This window comes from Tinamus guttatus, unplaced genomic scaffold (assembly GCF_059628265.1).
Source record: "Tinamus guttatus ecotype Peru unplaced genomic scaffold, ASM5962826v1 Tinamus_guttatus_pri_ptg000209l, whole genome shotgun sequence".
NCBI lineage: Eukaryota > Metazoa > Chordata > Aves > Tinamiformes > Tinamidae > Tinamus > Tinamus guttatus.
Window position 1 is genome coordinate 179,455 of NW_028288743.1, and position 19,661 is coordinate 199,115.

At 34.6% G+C, this 19,661-nt stretch overlaps 1 protein-coding gene across 1 annotated transcript in view; it reads left to right on the top strand.

Moving 5' to 3' along the window:
- The window catches only part of NEBL (nebulette), an 83,231-nt gene that overhangs the window by 33,268 nt on the left and 30,302 nt on the right, over nt 1–19,661 (top strand). Inside the window, exons 10-21 of the mRNA XM_088524331.1 lie at nt 1,134–1,241; nt 2,478–2,588; nt 5,569–5,679; nt 7,325–7,435; nt 8,075–8,185; nt 8,423–8,533; nt 8,913–9,017; nt 11,495–11,587; nt 15,114–15,206; nt 15,552–15,643; nt 17,626–17,719; nt 19,421–19,525. Coding sequence (XP_088380457.1) covers nt 1,134–1,241; nt 2,478–2,588; nt 5,569–5,679; nt 7,325–7,435; nt 8,075–8,185; nt 8,423–8,533; nt 8,913–9,017; nt 11,495–11,587; nt 15,114–15,206; nt 15,552–15,643; nt 17,626–17,719; nt 19,421–19,525 — 1,245 coding nt within the window. The remainder of the gene's footprint in view (nt 1–1,133; nt 1,242–2,477; nt 2,589–5,568; nt 5,680–7,324; nt 7,436–8,074; nt 8,186–8,422; nt 8,534–8,912; nt 9,018–11,494; nt 11,588–15,113; nt 15,207–15,551; nt 15,644–17,625; nt 17,720–19,420; nt 19,526–19,661) is intronic.

Sequence of the window (19,661 nt, forward strand, 5' to 3'; positions counted from 1 at the left end):
TGCTGTTTCTCCTATAGTTGTTTTAAATGGTATTTAAATTGCAAATCTTCTGGATTTTGTTTGTGAAAAAATTCTTGGATATTTTTGGTTTCAATATGAACATAAGAAATCATTTAAGCAAAGCAAGGGCTTCCATCATTTCATCCTGGATACAGCTGAACAAATGCATCACAAAGAAATGTGGTGCTTCATAGTCAGGTATACACAATCATAAATAAATCTCGCAATGAGAAAAATGCAGTGTTCTTGCAGTGATTAAATCAGGCACAAAATTACATGATAAATTACTGTGATGTGCAATGCATATTCAATTAGAAGCACCCCAGGAGGAGAGAGAAGAGTGTTTTTGCAGGATCAGAATCCAGTGCAGAAGCTTGGCAATAAAAGAGATTCTTCACACATTTCTCAAATTCAGGCATCAGGGTTTCTGAAGAGGCAAATAAATTAAAATGACATCTCTCACTCTGAATGTCATGTTTCGATTTGTAGCTTTTTTTTTTTTTTTATGGCTCATGTAGAATATTCCACTATATTGCTCTTTGATTGATGAGGATAAATAATATGTTTGCCCATGGTCACATAGTATCTTAATCAAAAGGCCATGAATGAATGAGTTTAAATGCTTCCAAACAGGGTGGTTTTGCTTTGCGGGTTAGCATAAAGAGTTATGTTAGTGTCTTGAATCTCTCTGCTTCAGTGTGATTTTGTTGCTAGTTTTAGGGTCCTATCTGTGAGTCAGGAGGAGGTTCAGACCCAATGAAGTAGGTCCAGAGCCAACTTTCTCTTTCCTTTCTCTTTCCACAGATACAAATAAGAGTGTGTTTCAGATGAGTGCTATGAAGCCTGAAAAGCAGATCATGCATTTAGTTTAAGGGTCATGGTTGATGTTTCTCACTCCTGGGTGAACTCCCTCAAAGTTTGTCATATTAGGTCTGCCGCACTGAAGCAAAGCACTGAAGAAAGAATTTTTCTGGCGTAGCTGCCCTGTTTCTCCCACAGGTTAAACTTGGGAGAAATCTTCTAAGCCTAAACCTCTAAGGAATTTGGCTAAAACAGCTTTTTTTAAAAGCCATAGCAATGATCAGATCTGACATACTCTCAGCTGTTAACAGTATTTATTTTTGTTTTCCTAGGTCAAATACAAGGAGAATTATGAAAAATCTAAAGGCAGATCAATGCTGGAGTTTGTGGATACACCAATGTATCAAGTTTCAAAGGAGGCTCAAAAGATGCAAAGTGAGGTTAGTAAAATGTGTGCTTGAACTAACAAAATTCAAATCACTAGAGAGGTTAACGGTCTTAAGAGGATGGTTGAGGCAGATCTTAAAGGTTTTATAAATTGAGGATAGGAAACAATTAGCACTGAGTAGTTCTCCTTTCTGGTCTATAGCACAGTTCTTCCATCAAATCAATTTTTTGTCTAACAGCTATTGGTGCTAACACTTGTCAGAGATTGATGTTGTATCGCATCGCTTAAATGAGAATAGGGAAGAAGCTCAAAAGGTCATTTCCATCAGAGATTACTAACTTTTTTTTTCCAGAGACTCTTTCCCCACCCCCATCCCTTGAAGAGGCAGAGATGACAGTAGACTGAAAAGCCAGGGGAGATCACTGGTAAGGCACTGCAAGGCTGCTCTCCGCAGGTCAATAGTACAATGTGGGGGAAACCACATCAGTGGTCACCAGGTTGCTCCTTTTATTTCTCTGAGCTCCTCTAACTCGTCCGCTAGTACTGGGGAGAGTAGAGCAGGAAGGTTTAAGCAAGGGAAGCAAGGGAGAAAACCAGATCCTTTTTCTCCTAATTTCTACTTAAGTGAAGGAGGGAGTGAAACAGTGGAGCCAGTTCAGCCCCGTGCCTTACCTGCAATACTCTCTTGCCTTGTCCATGGAGAAGGACTGCTCCTTGGCTCCAGAACAGCATCAGCTATCCTAAACCAATTCTGGCCGTGATTTTCTAATTTAAAAACTTCCAAGCTGAAGGCTTCATGAGTTCCCAGACAGTCTAGTTTAGTGCTTCACTAGTTGTGCTATGAGAGAGCTTTTTCCTACATCTCTCTTGCTGCAGTTTGAGTCCATCACTTTTCTTACCTGGCAAGGAAAACAGATGGTTACATCCTCTTGGTAGCAAGCTTTTATATGTTTAAAAACCATTATCATGTATGGCATTTGTCTTCTCTTTTCTGTTCTAGGTAAATCTACTTGTTAAACATTCTCTATAAAAACAGCATGTAAAAATATACATATATATATAATACACATATGTATATGTATACATATAATATATTTATAGTTTATCCAACCTGTATCTCATAAAGATAAGCTAGTTAATAAAATGAATATTTAATGAGTAGCACTAACTACTGTGATAACTAATCTATGGAATGACTCGTTTCTGTGTCTGTTGACAGTGTTTTTTTTCAGAAAAATGTTTGGAAATTCACTTGCATATGCCACTAACTGTTGTTTTGCTTCAACAGAAAATGTATCGCAAGGATTTTGAAGAAAGCCTTAAGGGAAGGCCCTCAATGGATTTAGACAAGACCCCAGAGTTCTTGCATATAAAGCAAGTCACTAACCTTCTGAAAGAGGTAAAGAATTTGTATTTATTTTTGCCTTTGCTAAAATGTAAGTGGACAATTAGCAATATCATTAATGAGTACTGAACAATTTACATTTAACATTGTAGGTAAATAGAAAGTGACTTCAGGAATAAAAATTGCAATGTGTCTTTTCATATTCTGAATAGTCCTGTAGAAAGAATCAATATTTTCTGAAGATTTATAACCATAAGGAAATGATCAAATTCAGCACACCTGAACCAGAAAAACAGAGTTAACTGAACAAATCAGATGATTCTGTAAAGAAAATGGATTGTTACCCTGACATTCTCTGTGAGGGCCTCAGTTTTGGAATTTGTTCTTCCCCTGAGCTTGATTTTGGTGACCTTCCAGGCATGCTGCAAAAGACATCTGTTTGATAGGATTTTGGAGAGGGCCAGGAGTTTGCTTTCCAGATAAATGAGGGGGTACAAAGGAGGATTTTAGTTTGTGTCCAGATGGCAGTTTTTCCTTTTGAGTAATTATTTCATGTTTTTGATGCTTTATTGTAGTTATATGGATGCCATGAGCTTTGTGTAGGTCACTTTTTCTTAACTATTTTAATTGAAATAATTATCTATCACACATGTTCTGAATGAAAATAGGGAAAACCAGAATTCTACTATATAGGTCTGAACAGTAAATTACACTGTTTGCTTTAAGCATATTTTGTTAGAAGCTGCCAATTTTCTAACGCCAACTGTTTCTTTTTCTCCAAAGGTTCTTAGGTTGAATGTATTATAAATTAAATCATTACTGAAAATGACAGGAAGCTTCTTCTTATACAATGAAATAATGGTTTATGATATATGTGAATGCTAGAACATTTTGTCAATGAACCGAATCTTTTTGTCTTTAGTCTTTTTACATCATCTTTCACAACTGTTTTTGTGTTGGGTTTGGAGAATTGGTTGCTTCCATACATAAGGTATCCATACATTTGACCAAATTTAGGAACAAATATATCAGAAAATCCATAGTTAAAAAATAAAATTCATAGCTGAAAAATAAAATGCCAGAGTTGCCAGATATATACCCCTTGAATTTGGGATCCAAAAGTACCTTGCTTGTATTTATATTGTTAAGAAATGATGGCTTTGCTGCAGCCCAAATAGATGAAAGAATTAAATGACAGAATTAAAACCCCCAACCTACTTTGGATGTTCCTTATCCAAGCTTATGCTAGATTTCATAAGGAAAAAAGGAAGACTCTCTTTTCAAATATTTCTTTATTATTCATTTTCTAATAAATAAATTGTTCTAAGAATCTTGTCTGTTGGACAGGTATCAATCTAGGTCTGGGCTAGTACAGTACCATTCTGTGCATCTAAAACTCTCCCGTATTTCTCATATTTGTCTATTGTCTGGAAAAAAAAATGCAGGTACTTGGATTTCATTGAGTTAATCTTGCTGCATGCTGAATGTCCATGGAAGTGGTTAGTGTGTGGTTGCAGATGTGTTGTAAATTTATGCTTTCAAAAACTTTGAGATAATTTCTTGGTGTAGTGCTACGTGTATGAAGCTTCTTTTTTTCCTCTTTAAGTTTTATACCTCATCATTTTGGGAGTAGTCCGTATCTGGAAGTCAAAGGGGAATAATATGAGCAAATAGAAATGATAATGAAATTCAGATGATGTTGTATCCATATTCAAGGAACAGATTCAAAAATGGAACATTACATAGGTCAAATTAAGTATTATTTTTTCAAGATGCAGGAAAAGAATTTATTTATTTATGATCAAGGATGTAGTACAGTGTTTTTTGTGTGAAGTTCTATCATAAACTTTAAATAGATACCCCATTAGACAAGAAGGAAAAACCTGGAGTTATTAAAAATTGATTTTTTTTTCAATTCCCTTTTTCTTTCTTTCTTTTTTTTTTTTTTTAATTATTTTTAAGCGTCAGCTGTGTTGCAGCTTCTTCTGCTACCTCTCAGTCTGGAGAATTCTACCAATATTTCACATTTTATAACAGTAGGAACCATTTTCTCTCTAATTACAACTCCTGCAGAAGAGAGAACTGATTTAAAATTTTCTGTATATTAGCAGAAGTTTCCTGAGTATTGTAGAAAATGTTTATGATGGTAAAGAGATAAGCTTCTTCAAATATGCCTAGTTTTCTAGTGTTTAAGGAGAAAGCTTATAAGGAGACAAAGGTTGTCTCTATTTCCTATGAAATTTAATACATTATTAATATCTTTAATTCATGTTTGTATATATCCTCTAATTTCTGTACATCTCTGAGTTTCCTTGCTTAAAAAAATAAAGTAAAAGGGCTAACAAAAACATGGAGTTAGGAAGAATAATTAAAAATCCTTACAAACCTTAAATATCTTTCACTTCAGTAGGGAAGGAGAAATGTAGAATAGGAAGAATCAGATGTTTGCAGGCAGATTCTATTGTGCTTTTAATTTTATGCTGAACACTTGTGTATTCTGCAGGTTGCATCTGCTAAATGATGGATCTTAGATAAGTGCAGTGTCTGAGGAGAACATAAGGGAGATAGCAGGAATATTGCTTCTAAATCATAGTTCAGCAAACAGTCATTTTAACAGGTCCTAATACAAAGTTCAGAGCATACATCTTGACTGTGAAGCCATTAGTGGAACAGAGGTAAAAATTGCAGCAGAGCAGACATTGGTCTTGTAAAAGCAAATGCTATTGCAATTAAAATTTCTGTAGATATGCAGCTGAGGCCCCTAAACAATGTGATTGCACTCTACAGAAATGGAATATTTTTCAAGAACACAACAGAAAATACATGGCTATATGAAAAGCTTTTCACTTTTGGAGGACAGTACCTTTTGATTTGATGATTTCCAATTCTATTTTAACTGTGAAATCTGTATTTCAGCTAATTCATATTTCATAGAAGTTTCAAAGAGACCCTTCAGACATTTAATAACTAGCATTTCTTTTCAAGATCTTGCACAAAACATTAAGTGGAGAAATCTTTCTTTTTTTTAACTTAGAAAGAGTATAGAAAAGATTTGGAAGAAGGGATAAAAGGAAAAGGAATGACTGTGTTTGAAGACACGCCAGATTTGATTAGAGTGAAAAACGCAGCTCAGATACTGAATGAGGTATGTTTCACTAGTCAAGGTTATTGATGTCGCAGGAAGTTTGCTCTTTATGGTACATTCTATTGAAAATACTCTTTCTTTTTTACATAACCCACAATGTTGTATCTGTGTGTTGAAACTAATGCTGTTTCTATTTTGCATTAAGAATATAGAAAAACTTTCAGAGCAGTAAAATGTCAACTGAAATTGTTAGTGGGGTTTGTGTTTGTTTTGCAGCTTATTCATTTGTTCAGCTAGTGTAATTAATACGATACTGGGAAAAGAGATAACTGTTAATGGATTTTTAAAGAAAAGACAATTAAATGTTTTCCAGTTTTTTGGAATTATGTGCGTATTTTTGAAAATAAATATTGGTGATACTTCAGACATCTCACAAAGAACTTTTATCTGAACAATCTATTTTGCTTGTGAAATCTTTCTTCCAAAAGTAGAGCTGACATGAAGAAATAGATTTTCTTGAGCTTGTGGTTAATTCTTTGCAAATAATTTTTTCCTTAGTCTTTTACAATATAGGAAGCTAGGAGGGGCCACCTGCCTTTCAGCAGGTGCACAAAGGATGTGTGAGATAACATGTGAGATGAGGTTAATATATTTTCTGTAAACAAACAAACAAACAATGTCGTTAGAAAAGGAAGGAATAATTTTGTCCTGCTTATACCCTCATTACAGTGAGACAAATATGGAAGAATTTCAATCTTTTTGCTGTGGTTCTTGTTGCTTTATGCTACAAGTGGCTAGGCTATTGTAACAATAGAAATATATTTTCCTTCTTTTTAAAATATATATACCTGGTAAAGAGCGTTAACAACTAAGAGAAGTAAGAAGGAAATATTTTAATTGTATATATTTATTTTGCAAAAAATTACCTGTATTCAGCAGACAGAAAATTATTAGTACTTTAAAAGCAGAAGCAGCCATGCCCGAGAACATAATCTTTTTATTTTTTTGTATGTAAAAAGTGTGATTGTATACAATGTTTCAGGATTACATTTTAATATCATTTGATGATGAACAAGTAATATATTTTTGCTTGGGTAAGATGAAGATAAAATATTCATTTGGTTTCCTCATTATTGGTTATTTATAATTTATATTGTGAGGAAAAAGCAGCAATCATGGATGAGTGCTGCCACTTGTCTAATGGCTGTGGTTCGGGAAGACCTATTAAATGAATAAATTACAACTTCCTGCTCTACAAGTTCACTGGAAACAATTCTGTGCAGTATTAAATTTCTAATAAGTAGTCTTTTCATAAATAAAATATTTTCTTAAAGTAAAATGTGTTTGAATTGGGCAGACACCAAGTACCAGTTTATTATGCTATGTTCTACAAAGCTGGATTGCTCCTTTTCTTTAGAGGATAATTACAGCGAGCTTGGCAGACTGATTCCTCCGTCCCCTCTGCCAGATTTAACATTCATTGGTAGAGTTTTGCACATTTGATTATTATCTCCTGAAGTTTTGTTCCTATGGTTTGTTATGTGTTTTCATTATAAAAAGTTGCCAAGATTCTTGCCAGTGACTCTCAATTGGACGTTTTTGGTAGACTCAAGATTGTGACTCTAAAATTGCATCTCTTGTGCAAAAAACTACTTGTAACTCTTTAGTTATTGTGAATCAATAGTTTGAAGTTTTATCTTCACAGAAACAATACAAGAAAGATCTGGAGACTGAAATTAAGGGGAAGGGCATGCAAGTTGGCCCAGATACTCCTGAGATAAAACGAGTGAAGAAAGCTTCTGAAATTGCAAGCATTGTGAGTACTGTATCCGGAGAAAGGTTTCCATTTGACAGAGTGCAAAAAATTATTTTGATCAAGAACGGCGGCAAATTTGGACTGTAGCAATAGCACATTTCACCAAATACCGAATCCGTGACCTGTTTAGAGTCGAAAGTTGCCTAATCCTTATACAAGTAAAACCCAAGAACTACCAGAGTTTCAACCCTCATGATGTTTTGAAGTTGCACATTTTGCTTACTTATAACACCTGAACTTCAATGTCTTCTGTAGCTACAGGTCCTATTGCTTTTAGGTTTAAATAGCTACTGCTTGTTTGGGCAAAGGCAAATGATGCTCAGAGTTAGAGAGATGCTAAAGGCCTTGTGGCCTCAGTGTCACAAAAACCAGCCGAGTGAGAAAGCCTCATCAGTCTCATCCAAAGCTGGAAAGACCAATTTATGTGAAAAGCTCTGTGAATTTTGAATAAAGCTGTCTATGAAAAGAACTTTTAACCAGGGTATCTTGTAGCTGGATCCCACAAAGGAAATGCTCTTGATACAAAAAATATTTGGTGTTTTATGGATACTCTTCAGTAGAACTACAGAGATTAATGTAGGATCCATATAAAGACTTGGCTATCGAATGTCTGAGTATTTCCTATGTTATCATTAACAGAAAGAATACAAGAAAGACTTGGAGAATGAAATTAAAGGAAAGGGAATGGAAGTGGGCATGGATACCCCTGATATACAACGAGCCAAGAAAGCTTCTGAAATTGTAAGCCAGGTGGGTATAAAATTGATCTATAAGATTACTTTTGAAGTAAAACATAATGACAAACAAAAAGTTTTCCTGAACACGTTTGGACTAAAAATAAATTAATGGTGCACAACAACAAAAAAAATAGATTGCAGACATTGGAGCAGTGTTATCAGAATAGTTTTAATGACAGCATGTACAAATTGCTGTAGAATTAGTTGTGTTGCATACTCAGTAATTTTCCTTTTTCTTCTTTTTTGGCAGAAGGAATATAAAAAGGATCTGGAGACTGAAATTATAGGAAAAGGGATGCAAGTTGGCCCCTATACTCCTGAGATACAACGGGTCAAAAGGGCTTCAGAAATAGCAAGCCAGGTATGCACAGAGGCTTTCACAATTGCATTAAATGAATTTATGTGTAGGGAGAATCTTAGTGATTCAAGCCATGTATACTTCAATTGTTTATATCTACTTACAGGTGTTTTTATATTATCTAATAGGAAAAAGCTATGTATATATGTATATATGAATCATTGGTGTGTGTATACATACATATATATCTATATATATAGGTGCATAAAAATTTTCTCTTCATTGTCCTTGACTGTCGGACATAGGTCAGTGATGCTGTGAGGAGACAGGGTGAAATAAACACCATATAGGGCTGCTGAAGCTCATCAGTAGTAAGCACTTCTTGTTGCAGTTTGGATATTGTAAGCCCTAAGAACTTGAACATTTTCAAACTATTTTTCAGAAAATATACAAAGATGAAGCAGAGAAGATGCTCTGTAGCTATTCTGCTGTCCCAGACACTCCAGAGATGGAAAGAATTAAAAGTACTCAGAAAAACATCAGTTCAGTGAGTAATAGCACTTCTCCCTTTACATGCAACTTTTCAGACTTTTTTCAGTTTAAATAGTCTCTTTTGTGCCTCAGCATGAAACAAGGAATCTATGAGTAAATGTCCTTGCGAAGTATTTACATAATTTTCCTGGCATAGGCTGTATCACTCTTGCCTTTCAGGGAAAAAAATACCCACCTTTTCTAGGTGAGGCAGTGTTATCAAGCCATGCTTATTTTTGATTGAAGACTTTTTTTCTCATTTAAACCCCAGGAAGTACATCACTAAAAAAGACCAAAAAAAAATCCTAAAGTTTGTTACTGGACATATAAAATCTACCATCTATTTCCTATCATATGTATAGCACATCAAGATTCTTAGTATAAAATTACATCTGTCTAATAATTTTATGTTATACTGGAGATACCGAGAATACTGGATATCTCCAGCATAATGTATATATTATACAGATACTAATTTTATTCTAGATCTGAGTTTCAGGTTACCTCTAATGTAAATTACGAGCTCGGATTTCTAGGTCTGTCCAGTATGTGATTGTTGTATTCAGTTCTGTTCCCTTTTGTGGCCCATTTATTCTGCCCTGGATAATTCTGGCTGTGCTTGTAATGTAACAGTGAAGAGAGAGGATGGAGATTAATTTTTTTTTTTTTGTGAAGGCAGTTGAAAGCCATTGCCAAGCAAGCCCCTACCTATCCCCTCTCTTCTCCAGCCAAGCTAGCTCCTGCCCATTCAAAACCTCTTCTCGATCCTTCAGGTTAGTCCATCACCAATCATTCATGCTTCAGGCTTTCCTAGCATTTGAAGGAGTACCCAAACAGATCTAAAACAATAGCAGGTCTAAAAACAATAATAATATGAACTCACCAGCACACATTTTTCCCTTTCTTTTTGTTGTAAGCAAACTTAAGACTCAGAGTCTTAAGCAGACTCTGAAATTTAGATCCTAAATGTAAGCTATTTTTTAGTACGGGATTTTTTTAGACAGAACGGGGAGTGGTCCCAATATAGAAAAGAAAAGAAAAGATAATGAGCTTAATTGGTTTCTGACTTATTATTTTGACTTTGGTTAAAGTATTTTCCTGCTCTAGAGGGATGAAGAAGTGGCTAGTGCTGCTTTTAGCTTGCAAGCTCCTTTGTCCCAATGATTTACAATAGGATTTTTGCTCCACAGACATCTCTCTCACAGAAAAATTCCTTGCTCAGATATTTTTTACCTCTTGCTCCTTGGTAGAAAAGCATATTTTAGTTCAGTCCAGTGTGTAAATCTTTCTACCTTGTACTGACAAGCTTAAGTAGAGAAATTTTCATGTACTAACTCATAAACTGCCTGTATATTCACATGGTAAAATTCCAAATTGTTGGAAGGTTTTCTGTGTCTTAAATAATGAATTGTGTACATGAGCAATTTACTCTCCTGTGGAGTATTTAACAGTCCTGGTCACCATAGGTTACAAAAGATTTTAATGAATTAAGAGAAATGCATTAAGAATGATATTTTTGTTGTAGTTTAAAGTTTGTGGAGAAAAATAAAAATTTAAATGAAAGTTAAATAAATCCCTGTTTAAAAAAGGCAGAAATATTAAGTGATAGAGATTTATTCTATGAATTCTAGGAAAGGGCTTGTTTTTAAAATGCAAGCCTGGAAATACTTACTGGAATGGCAGCACCTTTGACACCAAATCCTGAAATTCAGATAAAATTTCTTAAGGACTTGTACTGTCTGAATTGGTACTTCATGATTATTTAAATTATAGCTACATTCGGAACTTGTTGAGCAGTTATTTACTATTTCCTCTTTATTGTCCCTGTAACTTTGAATGATTGATTCTACTGATGAGCTTTGTGTTTTATCCTTTATTGAAAAAATAGACATGGGAGTTGTGTAAGCAGCATGTGTATCTTTTCAGAAATAAACTTTGTTTTTAGATGCAGTCCTCAGCTTTCTGGCTTGAACCCAACATTTAAAATTGCACGACTTGGTTTGTAGCTCTGGTTCTTGTGGTTACTTAGTCATGAATGTATCAATTTTCTAGTTTGTTAAATTAGGAATAATAATTATTATTCACTTCTCAGAATATATAAGATCTGAAGATTAAAGAAATCAAATCTTGCATGTACATACACATTTAAGTAATTACATTGAAGTCAGTGAGATTACTCAACCGTGAAGTTGCACTTGTAAATGTTTATACATTATGATTTCTGTTCTCAAAATTTAACATTACAAAATATTAAAAACAATCTGAAGGATGATAATAGATTATCTGGGTTACTTTTAAAATCAGTGTTATTACTGTTATTGATAATTGGCCTGATTGATCTGATTTATGAAAAATTAAAGTATTTGCTTTCTTAGCATGATTTATGGTCAAATCAATTTAAAACTTGGAAAATCGCCCAGTGCTATTATGAAAAGTTATACTTGCATTGCTAAGAGTCTCATAAGAGTTTTTTTCTTCCCGGGGAAAATGAAGGTGTTTTATAAGAAGGAAGTAGGAGCTGGTACAGCTGTAAAAGAGACTCCAGAGATTGAAAGAGTAAAGAAAAATCAGCAGAATATTAGTTCGGTAAGTAACTGTTATTAATTATCTTTACACAAATAAATGTTTTTTCTTTATAGATTATTTACTGAAAATTCCACATTTTCCTGTCTTACTTCCCTATATATAATCCAAATGCTATTCCACCAAAATTTAGATGTAATGCTCCAATACCACACTAATGGAGTTCTGAATTCCAAACTAGAGTTTCATACGAAGTGTCATCAAAAATAGGGAATAGATATTTAACTAAGTATCTGGTGACAGAGCTTTATATTTTTGAGAGTGAAACGTATTTAATGACATGGAAGACTGAACAGCAGTTGTAATTTGCAATTTGTAAAAATATCACCAAAAAGAAAATATTTAAAGTTACTGTAGAGCCTGTGTGTATTACATAGGCTTTGGCAAAGTATACACTTCAAGAAGAAAAAGAATATATGTGCTTGGTCAATAGTTTGTGCTTCTTGACGGACTGATGACAAGTTGAACTGTGGATCTGATGGGAATGCTTCTGAAATTATATTCTGAAATTGATTCTCTATGTCTTTGGCACCTCTTGTCTTTGGCACTTTTACTGGCAACTCAGAATATCAAAATCAGAGTTTTCTACAGGTAGAACATGCTTTTAGCTTGCATGTATGACATAACGGAGCAGTTTCACATCAAGAAACACTTGCACAACAAGAAGTAATGCACAGCTGCACTTCAGCTCTTTGGGCCTTTCTCTGTACTGGCCTTTGGAGCGATTCTTTGTTTGCGACATGACATTTCTGATGATTACATACTCCCTTGAAAAGAAAGTTTCAAAGTAGCGCATAGGCATAATACAAGATGGTTGTTTAAGTATTATTTTGAACTGACTAAAGCACATTTGATGTTTACTAGAATTTTCTTGTTTGACAGTAAATATTAAATATTGCATTTCCTACAAAAGGAAGGGCAGTCTTTCAAAGTGAACTGGCAAAATAGTGGACAGTGTTCTTTTAGAAATCATAAAGAGTGGTGATAAAGGGGAAAACAAAAGGTGTGTCAGTATACTAGTAAACACTTAACATGCATCTTTCCCATATCAAGAGAAATGCAAAATGCATTAGTGATAAGTTACATGGCCTTAACATTGCTAGCCATAAGAAAAATTAATATAGTACACGAGATATTTTAGTATATATCTAATGTACTTAAGTTTACTTTGCTATTGTACAGTATTTTTAAAGGTTTATTAAACCAGGAGGATATAGGCTTGAAGCTCTTTGCTGACCTAGATGAAACTTTATAGCACTTGAAACACATACAAGGGAAGAAAACCAAGTCAAGATAACAATCAACATTGCATCATGTCCACTGTAACTGTTTTGGAACTGAGAAGCTACAAATAACTGAGCATGTTTTTGTTATTGTTAATTTATTTTGAGGGACACGGTGGGTTGGACACAGCCTTGGGAAGAAAATATTTGGGGGAAGATTTTTGTTCTGTTGTGTGTTTTTGTTGGTGTGAAATCTGTGAGGAAACTCCTATGACATGTCACTCAGTACCACAAAGACCAGGACCTGAGTAAAGCTTAAGTAACAAACTTTTTGAAGCACATTTAGATTACTTTAAGGACTGGTAGTGCTACCAATTTTTAAGCTTGGCTTATAGTCTCTATTAAAAAACCCTGTTGTTAGTGGCTTAGTATTTCTGTCAATCTTTAGGTGTCTGGACTGAAATTTTCCGCTCCTGTCTGTGGTTTGAGCTGTTTTCATTGTTTCCTGTCTTTTTTTGTGTGTGTGTGTGGTTTTTTTTTTTTTTTTTTTTTTTTTTTTCATTTCAGCTAAAGCTGTTTCCAAGAATGAGGCTAGAGTTTTTTATCTGTGTTACAAAAAATTGGCAGTCTTCAGCATTACCATGAGAAGAGCTGAAATTTATCTAGGAAGTGACTTTTGGTAGAGTGGAATTGGGAGAAAAAGAGATTAGGGATGAGAATTGAAAATGTGGAAAGTGTTGGTCATGGCCCAATTAGAGAGGCCAACTGTGGAGAAGGGTGGTGTGTTCCTGTGCATGGATGCTTCCCTCCAGCAGAACCCGAGATAGTCTTTGCTGTCAGCATGTATCTGTGAAACCCTTGGACAAAATGTTTTTTTGTTCCTTAACGAACATGTCCAGAGAGGTATGTGGTGGTTTTCATGGGTTTGGGCAGTCAGTCTACAGGACAGGACCTTATGCTACAAAGAGAGTTTAAGATGAAAGCACACAAAGGAATGTATGTTTGTGCAGGGTTACCCTCCCTCCTCCTCTTTTTGATTTGTAAATCTTGAGAAGCTGCCTCCCCAAGAGAAGGCATATGATTGAGAGAACAAAATTATTACTGGAAGATTATTGAAGGTCACAAAGTCAATACTCAAAAGGACCAATTCAAGTCCCTGCATGTAGGCCAGATGACACAATCCCTAAGTAAATGATTTTATACTATGACACTGACAGACCTTTTTGGACTTTCTCTTTTGCAAAAAATAATTCAGTGGGAATTGTCTTTTGAATATGAGGCTGTATAATCCTATGTCTTACTAAGAAAGGGCCATTGACTCTGTGCACTGAATGGGGCAGAATCGTCTTGAGAAACAGAGCTTTTGATAATAGACAAAGAAGGTTAAAAAGCACTTAAACAGAAACAAAAAGTAGTATAAAATATATTAAAAACTCTGTATGGAACATATTTACACAAGGGATTGAACTAAGAACTTCATTGATGAAGTTAATTGTGCCATTTTTTTCCTATTCTCGAGTGCTGGATTTTGTGGTCTTAAAGATTTATTTAAAACAAGTTTTGATTGCCATGGAAATTTGAAACTATACGAATTGATTCATTATGCTGTTCCCTTGTTCTTACCATTCTTTACTTCCTTGAGTCTGACTAATGAAAAATGTTTCCACCTAATATGTGTCACTGCACACACACAATTCTGAATGTTTTTATGAATTTTATGCTGTTTTATTATCATTGTAAAGAGCAAAAAAAAATCCATATTACTGTAAAGAATGACATGATCTAAGAGTATTGTTTATATTAGATGTACTCAATGTACTGAGTACTGCATTGGTATTTAGTAAAAGGCAGTAAAAAAGAGACATTACAGAGATTTTTCCAAGATTGCGCTATTGAATAGCATATGGAAAACCAGAAAATATAATGCCTTTCTCTCTGGTAGCATATCCACTTAACTTGACGCTCTTTCTCACTACCTTGAATTACAATTTTGGTAGCTGTGTAGTATAATTGAAGAAGTTCTTCATCAAGAACTTCACAATGCCATATCACCCTTACTCCTGTGGTAACAGTCTTCAGATACCAGGCTTGTTATACACATTCTGTGCTCCATCATAACAAACAAGATTCATTGAAGAGCTTAGCGATTCAAAAATTAAAAATAACTGTTCCTGATCAGGTCAGGAGTATTGGTAGGTCTAGCTGTGCATTGAAGTGTAAGGGAAGGATTACAAAATACTTATTGTGCTTTAGCTCTTGTCTGCATGTCTCTTAAGGTGCTAATTTTTGTAATATTTATTGTGCAGATTAAATACAAGGAAGAAATTCAGCATGCAACAGCTATTTCTGATCCACCCGAACTAAGGAGAGTTAAGGAAAACCAAAAGAATATTAGCAATGTGTGCACCATATTTATTGCTTGCATTCTTCTCTGCTGTATTAAATTTGTTCTGTATGCTTCTGTGAATATGGCTGTGATGTTTGTGCCAGTTTCTCTTGGTCCAAAAAGGCTGATTTAACCAATTAACTTAGCCTTGTGCTTTGATTAACATCAATGAGAGTGATGTGTTGAAGTATCAATTGTCTCACTGCAAGAACTGCAAGAGGGTAAGTACTACATATTGTGTATTTATTAAGAAATAACATTTTCTAGCTAAATGCAGTGTGCTCTGTAATGATTTCTAACACAATGTATTTCTGTTATTTGGAAGTCTCTGTGTAATATCTTATGTCATATTTACTAGGTTCAATACAAAGAACAGCTCTGCAGAGCTACACCTGTGACTGTCACCCCTGAGATTGAAAGAGTCAAGAGGAATCAAGAGAATGTCAGCATGGGAAGTTGCTCTAATTTAATCTTTTCTATAATTTCTAGGTACAGAGAATAAGTACAAAGTTGTGTCTTCAGAAACTGTCTTTTCTTTAGTTAAGCACAGACTCCCTAATGGAATTCCTTGAAAACCATTTCCTAGGAAGCAACTGTGAAAAGCCATTACTTCTTTCAGGAAATGGCATGTGAAGTGGCACATTCTTGATTAAAGAAAAGGCTGCCATTTTTTGAAATGTTATTCTGTGTCTTGGATATTTGTAGGAAATCTTATCTTCTTTTTTCTTTTTATAAAAAATAGCCTTTTAAAAGTACAATTGGCTATATTTGTACTCAAATAGCTGCACTTTAACATTTCTCTTTCTGGTTCCTCAGTAACTTTGTTGGTAAAATCTAGCATTTAATGACCAAAGTAATGTAATAAAATCATACTTTTGTCAGGAGCACATGGAAGAAGGTAAGGAATTTTGGAGCATACTTTTCCTTTCTTGCACTTTTGAACAAGTTGCACTTATTAACCAGTCTTTGAGGGACCAGCCACTTTTCTCTTTGGGACTTCTACTGGCACCCATACTTCACGGGTTATAAATAGCCACAACATTTCTCTGTAATATTTTCTGTCTTTTTCTCCAAATTTTTCAAGAATACCTCTTGAATACCTCTCTACCTTAAGCATGTGCTAGACTGTTCCTATATTTCTGGTGATGCATCCAGCTCTCTAAAAATGCTTACTGTTCAAAAGAGCTACTTACCAAGTGATCCAAGCCAGTATGTATAACTGCCCTACTCTCATCATTGTTTACCTTTCACCATTTTTTGTGTTGTACAAATTCTATTGAAAAGATTAAATTCTCTTTCAGGTCACCAAAAAAAAATGTTGAATAGCTTTGGGCAAAGACTGTGTAATTTCAGACCTTGATAGAAACACTAAGTCTTGAATAAACATATTACCTTCACAAATGTCATTTTGTAAGTTTTAATCCATTTGACAGTGTATCACCATCTTTATAAGATGTTAATTTTCAGCTGGGATGTGGACATATCAGGTCTGGGTCACATGAGCGACAGTTGTTTGAAGAATATGCATTTTAATGTCACAGTGGATTGCAGAACTATAAGCATAGTATGTCAGCACAGCTATGCTTGTGACAGAGTCATGAGAGCTTATAAAAACATTCTGCTTTGTATTAAAATACTTGTTTTGCATAAAACCGTCTTGACTGATAAAAATAATATAAACATCTAAAATTCTTAAATAACTGTATACCATATCAGACTTTCCAGTATTTTAGACCCAGGTTAACATCAGACTGATGGGTCAGTGAGTGCTCGCATCTCATTTTTTCTTTCTTTAGATACTGGTGCTGCCTTGAGCATGCATTTATTTAGTGCATCATTGCTACCAGTGTACTTCTGTGGAAAGTCACAGAGAGGATGTTTCTAAGCTGAAGGAGCACTTAAATAAAAACGGTGAAGTTTGAGGAGTTGAGCTCTGTGCGCAATCATCTGATTTATTGCATCCACTGTGGTAAATCACCTCTAAATACACAGAATATAAAAGTTAGGACATGGTATCCTTTAGATGGTATCCTTTATGGGATCTCTGTGAGTAAACAAATGTGCATTTAAAACAGGCATTGATGAAATTGAGGTTTTCACTTGCGCTTCTTAAATTCCCTGTGTTAATTGTGGCTTATCCTATTCCAAATATAAGGTATTTCTATCTACTGGCAGAAACTGGTGTGTTAAATGTCAAGGTGTTGTTGTGTGCCTATGTGTGAATATGTTCACACAAATACATTAAGACCATACAGAAAGAAATCGAGGTTATGTCTCAAGAATCAAGTTTTATGAGCTTTAATAAACTTCAAATGCATTTTAGGCTTTCATTTGTTTTCTGGATGACCTTTTAAATCATACATTTTAATGTAATGCAATTTGATATTGCTTTAGCTGAAATGGTATGTACCATTTTATTCTGTTAAATAATAGGTTCACTACAGAGAGCAGCCTGGCAAAGCTACTGCTGTGAGTGTCACTCCTGAGATAGAGAGAGTCAGGAAGAATCAAGACAATATCAGCTCGGCAAGTCGTTTGAATCTTTCTGTCATTAAGATTTTCAGTTAGCGTAGGAGTACAACAAGGATATGCTTTTCCATTTAGAATTGATGTGTCAAATGAATTCAGCTGCATCATCCACTGAATGGATTTTTTTTTTATCCTTTGAATACATACACTGTACTTATGGACAACAAATATGTTCATGGTTGCCTGATTATTCTTACAAAAAATGCAAGTGCATGTGTTGGAAGCAGTATTTTTCAAGGAGAAAGTCTTTAGAAGTTTGTCATTATTCTTTCGAGAATCTTTGTCTCTTCATACCAAATTTTAGTTCATAGATTTTAGAATTAAATTTTAAGGAAGTAAAGAACAGGGAAATGAGAATTAAATTTGTTACAAATATCTTTTTTTTTAATGATTCATATCATAGAAGTGTATAATCATCTGTTCCACCTTGCATCATGCCACTTATGTCACAGCTCAGTAGTCTTAGGGGGATTCTATTACTTTAAGCAGTAAAGGATGAGATACTATATTTATTTTGCTTTTTTTGATTATATTTATTTATTTGTTTTAAATTATTACTATGGTGTTGTAAGTAGCAGCAGGCAGTACAAATAAGGACCAAGGGAGAAGTCACAATAACAAGGTGCTTAACTAATATGTGATTTTTAAGGGCACTTAGACAATCTGAATTCTTTTCAGAATCTGCGACCAATATACTCACTAATATATCCATTAAATCTTTGAAAACAGACTTTACTTCTCTCATTACAAATGCATATTGAAACAGATTTCCACAACGCATCTAAAATAATATTTAGTAATATTAAGTACAGAGTTACAATACAGTATTGCGGCTAAAACCCAGTAGTAGAAGACTGACAAAAAGATGACAAAGTTTATGACAAAATATTAAGCCAGACAGTGATAACTGTGATGGTATTCACTGGGCTCGTGATATCAACTACTTTTACTGTTTTACAGTTTTAAGATTTTTTTCTCCAAATAATTAACCTTTCATCTATACGTTAAGCACAGGTCTATAAAATGCCACCAAAAAAAAAAAAAAGACTAATAAGAAAACTGTAACAAACTGTAACATAGGAGTTTCTGTACTTAGTGCTGCACACCAAGCACAGAGCTCAACCATTCCCTTTGAAAACAGCATGGCATATTCAGATTTATTCCAGACACATTGCTTTTTTTCTGCTAGCAAAAAGCCAGCTATCAGACATGAATATGAAACCTGCCAAAAGAATACTCTGCTTTTACCAGTACAGTTCCCTAGGGTTCTCCCCTGGAAGTAGACTGAGGACAGAATTTGGATCTGTCTAGCTAACGAGAAGATAGTTTATTCTCAGTCGTAGAAATATTTTTTTAAAGATGTCCAAGAGAAGTCAGAGTGGTGTTTTTTTATTGTCTTCACTCTAACTTGTCTGCTATGTACTATTTCATATATGTCATTAAAAAAGTCAGGAGTTTTAACTTTCAGGTGTTTTTTAAGGAAGCATTGAGGGAATAAATGTGCCTTTGATCTTACAAGTATACTAGTCCATCTGTATCTTCTCTTTAAAATAAATCACTAGAAGATGAGTATAAAGAAAGAAACGAGAGAAAAATGTTGAGCATTTTGGTTTGTATGGGATGCCATTGCATGGGGTAGCACACACCATTCTGTCTCCTATGAACAAAAGCTTCACGTGCACTGTTGCTGTTTTGCAGGTCAAGTACAGCAGTGATCAGAGGCAGATGAAAGGTAGACGTAGTGTGATTCTAGACACACCTGAGCTAAGGCATGTCAAAGAAACACAAAACAACATCTCAATGGTAGGGTACCTTCTTCCTATGACTAGACTATACTAAGGAATGGCAGTTGACTTTCCACTGGATTTGCCTTCCATTAATATAGGTAACTAATGAAGCTGCTAAAGTTTGGAAGGAATATTTTTCCTCTTATGCCTTT